Source organism: Pristiophorus japonicus, chromosome 1 (assembly GCF_044704955.1).
Source record: "Pristiophorus japonicus isolate sPriJap1 chromosome 1, sPriJap1.hap1, whole genome shotgun sequence".
NCBI classification, from domain to species: Eukaryota; Metazoa; Chordata; class Chondrichthyes; family Pristiophoridae; genus Pristiophorus; species Pristiophorus japonicus.
In genome coordinates, this window is record NC_091977.1 from 20695425 (window position 1) to 20708065 (window position 12641).

The following is a 12641-nucleotide window of genomic DNA, read 5'->3' on the forward strand; positions in this document are numbered from 1 at the left end:
ACCTGTGGAATTCTCTACCACAGAAAGTTGTTGAGGCTAATTCACTAAATATATTCAAAAAGGAGTTAGATGAGGTCCTTACTGCTAGGGGGATCAAGGGGTATGGTGAGAAAGCAGGAATGGGGTACTGAAGTTGAATGTTCAGCCATGAACTCATTGAATGGCGGTGCAGGCTAGAAGGGCCGAATGGCCTACTCCTGCACCTATTTTCTATGTTTCTATGTAATACTCTCACTCCCAACTGCTGAAGTATTTTGCTGCAGGTGCCTTTGGCCCCACTAGTCAACACCATTTATATTTGCATTGTCCTCTAGTACCAAAGCGGTCTACCTGTGTCCTTTTTTTTTTTGTTCCTGCATTTTCTGGTTTTGTTTCAAGTTTTCAGTATTTGCAGAGTTTTTTTTGTTTTAGCTTCTCCTCCCTCCCGCTGCCCCCAATTTATCTGCATGACTACTTGTGCTTGCCTAGGGAATTATTTTTTTCATGGTGTTTTATCGCATCATTGTCCAATAAGTTAACCATGAGTGTTGGGACCTCAGCTATTTACAATATACATCAGTGATTTAGACAAAGGAATTGAACGTAATATCTCCCAAGTTTGCAGATGATATTAAGCTGGGTGGCAGTGTGAGCTGTGAGGAGGATGCGAAGAGGCTGCAGGGTGACTTGGACAGGTTAGGTGAGTGGGCAAATACATGGCAGATGCAGTATAATGTGGATAAATGTCAGGTTATCCACTTTGGTGGCAAAAACAGGAAGGCAGATTATTATCTGAATGGTGACATTAAGAAAAGGGGAGGTGCAACAAGACCTGGCTGTCATGGTACATCAGTCATTGAAAGTTGGTATACAGGTACAGCAGGCGGTGAAGGCAAATGGTATGTTGGCCTTCATAGTGAGGGGATTTGAGTATAGGAGCAGGGAGGTCTTACTGCAGTTGTACAGGGCCTTAGTGAGGCCACACCTTGAATATTGTTTCGTTTTAGTCTCCTAATCTGAGGAAGGACATTCTTGCTATTGAGGGAATGCAGCGAAGGTTCACCAGTCTGATTCCTGGGATGGCAGGACTGACATATGAAAGACTGGATCGACTGGGCCCTGTATTCACTGGAATTTAGAAGAATGAGAGGGGATCTCATAGAAACATATAAAATTCTGACGGGATTGGACAGGTTAGATGCGGGTAGATTGTTCCTGATGTTGGGGAAGTCCTGAACCAGGGATCACCGTCTAAGAATAAGGGGTAAGCCATTTAGGACTGAGACGAGGAAAAACTTTTTCATTCAGAATTGTGAACCTGTGGAATTCTCTCCCAGAGTTGTTGAGGCCAGTTCATTAGATATATTCAAAAGGGAGTTAGATGTGGCCCTTACAGCTAAGGGATCAAGGAGTATGGAGAGAAAGCAGGAATGGGATACTGAAGTTGCATGATCAGCCATGATCATATTGAATGGTGGTGCAGACTACTCCACCTATTTTCTATGTTTGAGTCACATGTGGCTGGCTAATTGGGAATCCAGATGTGGCTAATTGCATTTCTGATAAAATGAGTAAAAAGCAGTCATCTGTGTGTGCTCTCTTTCTAAATGATTTACAGAATTATTAGACATTTAGGTTTTTTGATGCTTCCCAAATCTAGTTTCTTTGCAAACAATGACAGACAGGAAAAGACCCTTTGGTCCATCTAGCCTGTCCCCCACACCTGCAGTGTCCTGTGCATCATTATAGACCTCACACCTCACTCACGTCATGTGATCTCCTGAGAGAGGTCAAATACTGATACAAAGCCAGACTAATTAGTGGGTCAACAAATCTGGACCCTCTCCTCTCTGATGACTCCTCCCCTGGGCGATCAAAACTAGTTCAGGAAATCACTCTGCCCTTGATATAACTATGCAGTATCTACCTTTTTGGTATGAGGTCATCCTCACCCCAGTCAGAAACGGGTCCAGCTCTTGCTTGAAGGAATTCAGCGTCCACCACACGAGCCAGCAGCCTACTGCAGAGATAGTTGTACTGTTAGATGTCTCATTAGTTGTCCTTGTGTACAAAGTTATGTATGAGCTAAATATCAGTGAACACCAGTATTGGGAGCACGAGTAGGCCGTTCGGCCCCTTGAGCCTGCTCTGCCATTCAGTAAGATCATGGCTGATCTTCAACCTCTGCACCACTTTCCCACCCGATCCCCATATCCCTTGCTTCCCCAAGAGTCCAAAAATCTATGTCTCGACTTCAATATTTTAACAACTTGGCATCCACAGTCCTTTTTTAGGGTAGAGAATTCCAAAGATTCACAATCCTCAGTGAAGGAATTCGTTATGTCAGTTTAAATGACCGACCCCTTATCCTGAGACTGTGCCCCCTAGTTCTAGACTGTCCAGCCTGGGGAAACAATCTCTCAGCATCTACTCTTTCAAGCCCCCTCAGAATCTTTGGAGTTTAGATGAATGAGAGGTGATCTCATCAAAACATACGAGAGTATCGGTCCATTCTACTCCATCTCTCCTCCATAGGAAAACCCTCTTGTTAGGTATGCAATAAAGGTTCAAACTGAGTACTGTTTAATGAAGAAGGTTCAAAATGGCTGGCCTTTTATACCAGAGCAGCACAATGTGCATGCTGCTCAGTGGCCTCCAACAATGACACCATCTGGTGGCAAAAACAGAATGTACATACATGATCCACCTCATACCAGCAGTCAATCCTGTAATCCTTGTGGCTTTTTTCATTTAAAAAAAATAATAATAATCTGGGTAACAACTCTGGCTTTGGGATTGGCACTTTTTTTATAGAGAAATATTTCCTGCAGTTGACGAGACTAGTACTTTTTTTGCTTGTTTCTTTCCTCACTTGTTAGCTTGGCTCTTTTGATCACACTTTCTCAGCTCTTGAGTCAGAGTATTATGAAAATTGAGCCCATCGTCTCGACCTGGCGAAAGTCATCCATGCCTCAGCTGTAGCACTCGAACCCACAGCCTTCTGGCTGTGAGGGGAGAGTAGAAACAATATGTTCCTGTCTTCAATGCACAATGCGCTGACTTGGAGCTGCGAGGTCCCACTCCAAGGACTTGAGGGCAAAGTCCAGGCTGGCATTCCCAGTGCAGTACTGAGGGAGCACTGCACTGTTGGAGGTGTTGTTTTTCGGATGAGATGTTAACCCGAGGTCCCATCTGCTCTCACGGGTGGAGATAAAAGATCACACTGCCATGATTTTGAAGAAGAGCAGGGGAGTTCTACCTGGTGTCCTGACCAACATTTATCACTAATACCAATTGTTAGCACATTGCTGTATGTGGGATCTTGCTGTGCTTTCTTTAACAATAAAACCGTGACCACACTTCAGAAGTAAAGTACTTTGGGACATCCTGAGGCCATAAAAGGTGTTATAGAAATGAAAGTTCTTTCTTTAACTGACGTTTAGTGGAATAGTGTTGAAGAAAACTCTCTGCTGCATTTTCCTCCATAAGTCATTAGTTGTATGAAATATTCAGATATAGATATGCATATAGAACATTGCCTGTTTCTGCCCCTGCCTCAGCTCATCCACTGCTGAAGCCCTCATCCATGCCTTTGTTGTATCTAGACTTGACTATTCCAACGCGCACCTGGCTGACCTCCCACATTCTACCTTACATAAACTGGTGGTCATCCAAAACATGGCTGCCCGTGTCCTAACTCACACCAAGTCCTGCTCACCCATCACCCCTGTGCTCACTGAACCTACATTGGCTCCCAGTTGAGCAATGCCTCAATTTCAAAATTCTCATATTTTCAAATCCCTCCATGGCCTCCCCCTTCCCTACCTCTAATTTCCCAGCCCTATAACCCTCCGATGTCTGCGCTCCTCAAATTCTGCCTCTTGAGCATCCCTGATTTATAATTGCTCAACCATTTCTGTTGCCTAGGCCCTAAGCTCTGGAATTCCTTGCCTAAACCTCTCATCCTCTCTCTCTCCTCCAAGACGCTCCTTGAAACTTACTTTTTCCTGACCAAGCTTTTGTTCACCTGTGCTAATTTCGCCTTCTATGGCTCTCTGGCTAATTTTCTGTCTGGTCATACTCCGGTGAAGCGCCTCGGGAGGTTTCACAATGTTAAAGGTGCTATATAAATGCTGCTTTGTTGTTTTGATGATTATTGTAATATTTGTCTCTCTTCTGTTGCAGTGACCCATTGAGACTGCAGCAGCTGCAGAACCAAGTTCTGCTCGAACAGCAAGGAGAAGGCGGGTGGCCAAACCAGCAGGCGTTTGAGCTCCCGCAGTGCTCGCCATCCTCGAACCAGCCGCCCCCTGCCCCAATGAGCGTGCTGAATCCCCGCACTCCTTCCGCCATGCAGCCGGCAACAACTTTCAATTACGCTCGGCCCAAGCAGTTCATTGCCGCTCAGAGCCTCTCGTCGTCTTCTACCGGGTACCTGTCTCCTTCTTCTGGCTCCTCGGGATCTAACCTGTCCTCTCCCCTCTCTCCCCCAACCTCGCACCGGCCCTTCAACCGAGTCGCCATGCCCCCCTTTTCGCCGCCCCATCTCGGGGACGCTGAGCAGCAGCGGCGCCTCGCCTCGTCGCCCTCCCCTCCCCTCCCTCCTCCGCCACCCGCCCTCAGCCCCTCCGTCTTCTTCGCTCAGGATCCTTTCCCTCCGCCGCCGCCGCCGCCTCCTCCTCCTCCGCCCCCACCTCTCCTCCCTTCCCCAACCCAGCTGCCCTACTTCGCCTCCCCCACAGCTGGGCGAGGCTCTCCTCACTCCAGCTACTCCAGCCAATCACCTGCCGCCTTCCTCAGCTCCATGTTGCCGTCACAGTCCATTGTGTCACCCGTCAACGCTCTGGGTCTTCCGAAAGGAGCCAACCCGATGTAAGTAAGCCGGCCACGAGGCACTTTATTGGCATCTACAATGTGTCTTGTCAGTCTGTGATTAAGGTTTTCTGCAGGTAATGGATTAGGACTGCATTTAGGGTTAGGCATAGAAATATACAGCGCAGAAGGAGGCCATTTTGGCTCATCGTGTTCACGCCGGCCGACAAAGAGCCTCACGGCCCTCGGTCAGCAGCCCTGAGGGTTACATATAAGCCAATGAACAATGCCGGAAAGGTAAAGAGCACCTAGCCCAACCAGTCCGCCCCACACAATTGTGATGCCCCTTATACTGAAACATTTTACACGCCACCACAACTGGAGCCATGTGATCCCTTGGGAGAGGCAAAAACCAGGCTTATTGGTGTCTTTCGAAAGTATTGATTGAGAATTGTTAAACATCCTAAATTCCTTTTTTTTATATATACAAGATGGCCAACTTTCACACCATGAACTAAATGCTACCTTAACAATGTGGAGCAGAAATGCAAGCTTCCAGACGATGTTGCCAGACTGAATGGAAGTCTGTTTGATAGTGCGGCTGTGGCAATACATGTTCAACTGTTGGTATAACTCATGCCCTTTTTGAAATAGTAATCATCATAGAATCCTACAGCACAGAAGGAGGCCATTGGGCCCAAGGAGCCGATGCCAGCTCTCAAAGAGCTATCCAATTAGTCCCACTGCTCGTTGCCCCATAGCCCTGCAAATTGCTTTCCCCATCAATGATTATTGTAAAGATAGATTCAGCATCCAATACTCCCTGGTGAATGGGGATTAACTGAACATTAATAGATTGGAGATGTAGAGTTGGGCTTCTATAATAATTTTTTTTTTTTAGTAACTTTATGACTTTTAAAGGGATCACTTTTTTGAAAACTGGGATATTTAGTGTATCACTTGAATTCTAGCATCGAGGGATTCCAGTGACAAAAGGCATTGACCTGAAACATTAACTCTGCTTCTCTCTCCACAGATGCTGCCTGACTGAGTGTATCCAGCATTTTCTGTTTTTATTTCATGGTCACTTACTGACACCAGCTTGGTTTTTTTTATAGCAATTAAAAAAATAAATAAATAAAAATGAATTCAAATTCTCAAACTGAATTGAAGTTAAAAGCTGCTTCTGCCTTTTCCATACTGCCCATCTCCCAGCTTAAAACTCTTGACGGTACTTTGCTTCAAACTTTACCCGACAGGCCTTTGTCATCGTACAAAAGATAAAGTACAAAGTTGTTTGACAAGAGCCTGAACGACAATCATTGTCTGTACTGTGGATCTTAAAAATTGTGGCCGGTGCTATGTTAGTCATTTGATTAAACTTGCGATTTAGTGCTGCTTGTGGCTTGGGCTGAATAGAATGGCAAGGAAACTAGCTGCATATCACATATGTCTAACATATAACAAACTGGAAAATGCTGGAAATACTCAGCAGGTCAAGCAGCATCTGTGGAGAGAGGAACAGTTGGGGGCCAAAATTGCCCCCTTTTTTTTTTTTTTTAAGGCCCATTACAGCCTCTTTAAGAGACGAAAACGGGGCAGTAAGGCCTTAACAACCGGGGGCAGGCGGAGGGGGGTGGCGCCCATTTAAAAGCTGCTTCCATACTGTTGCTACTTATGTTCTTATAGGGTGCGATCCATAACATAACATAAGAATTAGGAACAGGAGTAGGCCATCTAGCCCCTTGAGCCTGCTCCGCCATTCAACAAGATCATGGCTGATCTGGCCGTGGACTCAGCTCCACTTACCCGCCCGCTCCCCATAACCCTTAATTCTCTTATTGGTTAAAAATCTATCTATATCTGTGACTTGAATACATTCAATGAGCTAGCCTCAACTGCTTCCTTGGGCAGAGAATTCCACAGATTCACAACCCTCTGGGAGAAGAAATTCCTTCTCAACTTGGTTTTAAATTGACTCCCCTGTATTTTGAGGCTGTTCCCTAGTTCTAGACTCCCCGACCAGTGGAAACAACCTCTCTGCCTCTATCTTGTCTATCCCTTTCATTATTTTAAATGTTTCTATAAGATCACCCCTCATCCTTCTGAACTCCAACGAGTAAAGACCCAGTCTACTCAATCTATCATAAGGTAACCCCCTCATCTCCGGAATCAGCCTAGTGAATCGTCTCTGTACCCCCTCCAAAGCTAGTATATCCTTAAGTAAGGTGACCAAAACTGCACGCAGTACTCCAGGTGCGGCCTTACCAATACCCTGTACAGTTGCAGCAGGACCTCCCGCAGGATCCATCCACAATTGCCCCTGGGTCAGGGGCGGCAGACATCCCAGCTTTCCGTCCCGCCCGTTGTCGACTGTGCGCCGACCCCTTACTGCCTGTTGGGGTGAATTGATGCATGGCCATCGCTGGTCGGTGCCACTGATAGCTTCGCGAGGCGGGAAGCTGCCAATGACTGGGTGGTGTGGCCATTTTCTTTAAAGAATTGTCGGCCAACTCCGGAGTCGGCCCGACGATGGCGGCCGCTGGTTTAGCCGAGCAGCCCAGCGCACACCCCCTCGGGTGCCAGGCCACTGGCCCGGCCAAACCCCCTTCCAAGTGGCCCATTGGGCACCAGAGGCCTCGCTCGGCCTCCGAGTCCCTTCTCTTTAACTGAAAGAGGGACATTGCTACGCGTTGGCGCGGCACATCCTCATCGCGCTGACGTCATCGCCGTGTTGACATGGTCACCGTGGCAGTGATGGACACCGCCCCGAACCTGTCCCTACCCCCACCGCCTCCAGACAGCGTCCCAGTTAAAGAGCCAACTTTTCCGACACTACCCTCCGACTCCCGCCGCGCAGTAATTATTGGAATAGTTTATCCGCCCGAAACGGGGCGAAGGGAAATTTCCCTCCCTTTTTAATATTTTGGGTTGATGCCCTTTTTTGTAAAGGCCAAAGTTGGAGATGTAATGGGGAAAATGGGGGGAGGAGGAAAGAACAAAAGGGAAGGTCTGACGGGATGGAAGGCAGGAGTGATTAAATGATGAAGCGGATGATGGCAAAGTGGGGTGGTAATGGGACAAGTAAAGGAACAAAAGATGGGTCTGAAGGAGCGGTAAATGGCAGCAACAAAGCTATGACCAGCATCTGCTATCTGAGGAAATGGGAGCAGTGGTTTTGGCATAAAATTTATGTATGGAAATTATACTTTTGAGAAGTCCTATCTGCATCGCCTTGCTTATATTTAAACGAATCAGTGGGGCGTTAGCAATTTTGCAAGGAGAACATGTCATTCAGCCCAACAGGCTCATTCCTTCAACAGTCAATTCATGGTACCTCTGATCAGCTCGTCTTCCCCCACAACGATCTTTCCGATTCCCAATTGAAGTAAATCTCCACTACATTCCTTTTTCCCTCAACAGCTATTAACACACATCCTTATCAAAGATGCACATTAACCCAGAATTAACTCCGCTTTTATTTGAACGGTAACCTGTTCTACTGGTTCAGAGGGCTGAGGGAATTTTTCTAAACCTTCATCGTTAATTTTATGTGGTAATAAATGTGGGGGTTTTTTTTGTCTGTACTTTTGGAATCCGCATCTTAATTTCATTGTCGGTAAGTAGCAATGGATGAAGTGTCAAAGAAACCAAGCCAATCATTCTGAAGAAAACCTTACCCTGCTTGTGTCTCGCAGAACTCCCCAGAGTCTAAAGAGGAATAGCAGGACTCCTCGCCTGGCGACGGACGAGGAAATTCAGGGAACCAAGGATGCGGTCATTCAGGACCTGGAGAGGAAGCTCCGTTTCAAGGATGACCGTTTGAGCAATGGCCAGGTAGTACCATGGACGTGAGCACATGTTGCATGAGCCACTGGATGATCCAAATGGGATTCTGGTTACTTTTAAATCAACAACCATGCCTTCAATTTTTTTAAACTTCAGTGGGAGGGGTGGTTGAGTCGTGTCGAATTGGCTCACAGGGTGGTACGCTCACCATTAGGTCCAAAAGTTGCGGATTGAAAACCGCAGTCAAGAAAGCATAATGGAGGCTGATGCTCAGTGCAGCTTTGAGGGAGTGTTGCATTGTCGCAAGGTGCCATAACTCCGATGAGGTCCTATCTGCCTCAATCGGGTCTCGGGTTGCCAACTCTAATTGCACGTATTGCTGAAGGTTTTGTCACATGACCTCCCACCGGACAGGTCCATCCTTGCGCCACCCTGCCTCCCCAAGGTCAGTTGAGAAGCAAGCAGCCTCTTCATTAAAAAGACTTGGATTTATATAGCGCCTTTCACGACCACCGGACATCTCAAAAGGGTTTTACAGCCAGTAAAGTGCTTTTGGAGTGTACTCACTGCAATGTGGGAAACACGGCAGCCAATTTGCGCACAGCAAGCTCCCACAAACAGCAATGTGGTGATGACCAGATAATTGTTATGTTGATTGAGGGATAAAGTGACCAGGACACTGGGGATAGCTCCCCCTGCTCTTCTTCGAAATAATGCCATGGGATTTTTATGTCCACCTGAGACTAGACGGGGGCCTCGGTTTAACATCTCATCCAAAAACGGAGCACTGCACTGGAGCATCAGCCTAGCTTTTTAATGTGCTCAAGTCTCTGGAGTGGGACTTGAACCCACAACCTTCGGACTGTGAGGCGAGAGTGCTACCCACCGAGCCACGGCTGACACTTATCCGATTGGCTGGTTCTCCACTCCAATCAAACAGCCTTTTTTTTTTATCCATTTCCAATTTATTTTTAGAGCTAATGAAGTGTTCAAAGAATATTTTATAACCCTAAAAAAAAAAAATTGCACTTTTTTCTGTGTCCCGATAGTTTTATTTCTCCAGGATTGCTCGAAGCAATGTCCTGGAGATCAATCTTCAATCCCTGGAGGCTCCAGGGCAATACCTTGGGAGGGTTAGCAGCACTGATCGGGTGGATGTCTTTAAAGCTACAATGGGAATATGTTGGGTTTGGTATTCGGGAATGCTGCAATGAAAGGCCAAAGGTGTTCGTTCTCCCGGCCTATCTCGTGATCTGTTGCTCCCGAGGGTCATCTTTGACCACTTGGTTAACCTCCTGATGGAAATGCAGCAATAACAGCAGCTTGCATTTAGAAATATATGGTTGACGCTTAACTGCCCTCTTAAATGGCGCAGAGAGCCACTCGGCTGCACCGAACCGCTACGACAGTCAACACTGGGCGTACATTCACCTCATGGACTGCAGCGGTTCAAGAAGGTGGCTCACCACCTTGAGGGCGATTGGGATGGGCAATAAATGCTGGCCTTGCGAGCGACGCCCACGTCCCGTGAATGAATGAAATAAAATAAATAGCGCCTTTTACAACGTAAAAACGTCCCAAGGATCGTTGTCAAACGAAACTTGGCACTCCCTTTTCTAATGGCCCAAAGAAAACCTAGCTGGTTAGACTACGATAAGCGAAAGGAATTTAGGCCATTTCATTCCCAGTTACTGACAATCGGGCCCACACAGATCAAATCTGGTCCCAATTAGCTCAAATTTGGACTAATTTGGAGGTTTACTCTGAGGAGGTAAGAAATGACTAGTGCAGGGAATGAAAATTGGAGATGTTTTTCAATTTGTGGTGCAATCACTCCATGCAATGCGAGTAGCAAATACACTTTGTATGGAATTCGTGTCTTGGGTGGGGTAAGTTGGAGAGAGGAATTTCCTACACGTGTATCAATATGCCCATTACTGGCACTGCACAGTACCATTTCAACCAAATTGTTTGACCACAGTATAGGGAGGTTCTCTTCCGCAACTGGCCACAAGGTGCCTAGTCAGACCTAAATAAACCGAGTAAAAAGAAAATAAGATTTGCATTTATATAATACCGTTCACGACTCCAGGATGTCCCAAAGTGCTTTAGAGCTCACGCGGCCTTGGCTTAACAAAAGAAGGCACCTCCGACAGTGCAGCGCTTCCCTCAGTACTGCACTGGGAGTGCCAGCCTTGATTGTGCCCAAGTCTATGGAGCGTGCCAGCACTTGATATCCGACCAACAAGCAATATAATCCAACCACCTGTCCCAATCCACGCTACCCAAATCAAACTAATAACTGATCATTTGTTTCACTGGTATTCTTGTGGGGTATTGTTGGCTGCTGCATCAACCTACATGTGGGCTACTATGCTCCAAATGTTGAGTCAAGAGCCTTCAATGAATCAAAGTAAAGGCACCGGGTGTAGCAAGTTGGTTGTAGAGGCTCTTGCTCAATACAGCCCCCACCACTTGCACCAGCCATGCTTCGAAAGCGTGACTTCAATTTACATAGCGCCTTTCATGACCACTGGACATCCAACAGTGCTTTACAGACAATGAACTACTAATTGAATGTAGTCGCTGTTGCAATGTAGGAAACGTGGCAGCCAATTTGCTCCCAGAAAACTCCCATACAGCGATGTGATGATCAGGTAATCTGTTTGTGATGTTGATTTTGAGGGATAAATATTGGCCAGGACATGGGAGAACGTGCCCCTCTTCTTCGAAATAGTGCCTTGGAATTTTTTATATCCACCCGAGGCGGTTTAAAGTCTCATCCGAATAACGGCACCTTTGACAGTGCAGTGTTCCCTCGCTACTGAGTGCCAGCCTAGATTTTGTGCTCGAGTCTCTGGAGTGGGACTTGAACCTCCAACCTTCTGACTCTGAGGCAAGGGCTTGGGCAAATATGCTGATAATTTGTCATTACTGTAGGAGTCAATTAGGGGCACCGCTTAAACCAGATTAAGTGCTCCAGCTGTTTCGGGCAGTTCAATAAATACTTGCCCATTTACAAGGCGGTGCTGATTTCGGCCAAAGGCTGGTCATCAAGCAGTCAATCTGCTGTTCGGACCGGACCTGGTTAAAGTGGGGTTACCTTAGAAATGAGATTCTGGTAACAATGACGAGAGGCAGTTGCTAAGCGGTAATTTCTTGTTCCATATTTTATTTATTTATATTTTTGTATATTATTTTTATAAAGTGTTGCTTCCTTTACTGCCTTGGTTTACCAACTGTAAGTGGTGTGTTCTGTATTACATAGGATGTATGAACCACTTCTTGACTCCTCCCATTGTGACCGAGCGTGAGCATGGACCCAGTGCCATTTCTGACCTGTCTGTCGCCAACTGTAATGCTTTCAGTTGGGAGACCCGATGGTTCACTTCTCAAAGCCAGGCCCCTAAACCTGAAGTCGGCCAAGTATCTGCACTCTCCTCTCTCGCCCAAATGGCACCACAAGCCCTTGCACTTGTACCACTGCAGTTATACCGACAGTTGAATTAGGTAGATATTGGGCTTGTCTATGTCGAAAGGAAGTGTGAAAATGTAAAAAAAAATACCCGCCCATAGGTTAATGAGGAAAATTTGCTCGAAAACTGATTATCTGGTCACTTTCACGGTGCTGTTTTTGGGAGCTTGCGCTGTGCAAATTGGCTGCCTTATTTCCAACATTACAACAGCGACTACACTTCAAAATGTACTTAACTGGCTGTAAAAGTGCTTTTGGGACATCTGGAGGTCATGAAAGGCATTATATAAATGCACGTCTGCCTAGTTAAAGCGGAACCTTTCTGTTTTGTGACGGCAGCAGTATTTGAATGCCAAAACATTCGGGCTGACTGTTTTTGAAAAATATGCTTGCTTTATAAACATAGACATAGAACATAGAAAATTGGTGCAAGAGTAGGCCATTCGGACCTTCTAGCCTGCACCGCCATTCAATGAGTTCATGGCTGAACATGCAACTTCAGTACCCCATTCCTGCTTTCTCGCCATACCCCTTGATCCCCCTAGTAGTAAGGACTTCATCTAACTCCTTTTTGAATATATTTAGT

At 46.3% G+C, this 12641-nt stretch overlaps 1 protein-coding gene across 6 annotated transcripts in view; it reads left to right on the forward strand.

The window, feature by feature from the left end:
* Positions 1-12641, forward strand: part of palld (palladin, cytoskeletal associated protein) — a 508296-nt gene that overhangs the window by 443868 nt on the left and 51787 nt on the right. For 5 of the 6 annotated variants that reach the window (XM_070877935.1, XM_070877941.1, XM_070877948.1 and 2 more), the window contains 2 exons: positions 4165-4851; positions 8490-8628. In XM_070877935.1, the coding sequence (XP_070734036.1) occupies positions 4165-4851; positions 8490-8628 (826 nt within the window). The remainder of the gene's footprint in view (positions 1-4164; positions 4852-8489; positions 8629-12641) is intronic. The other variant, XM_070877956.1, reaches the window with a different exon arrangement.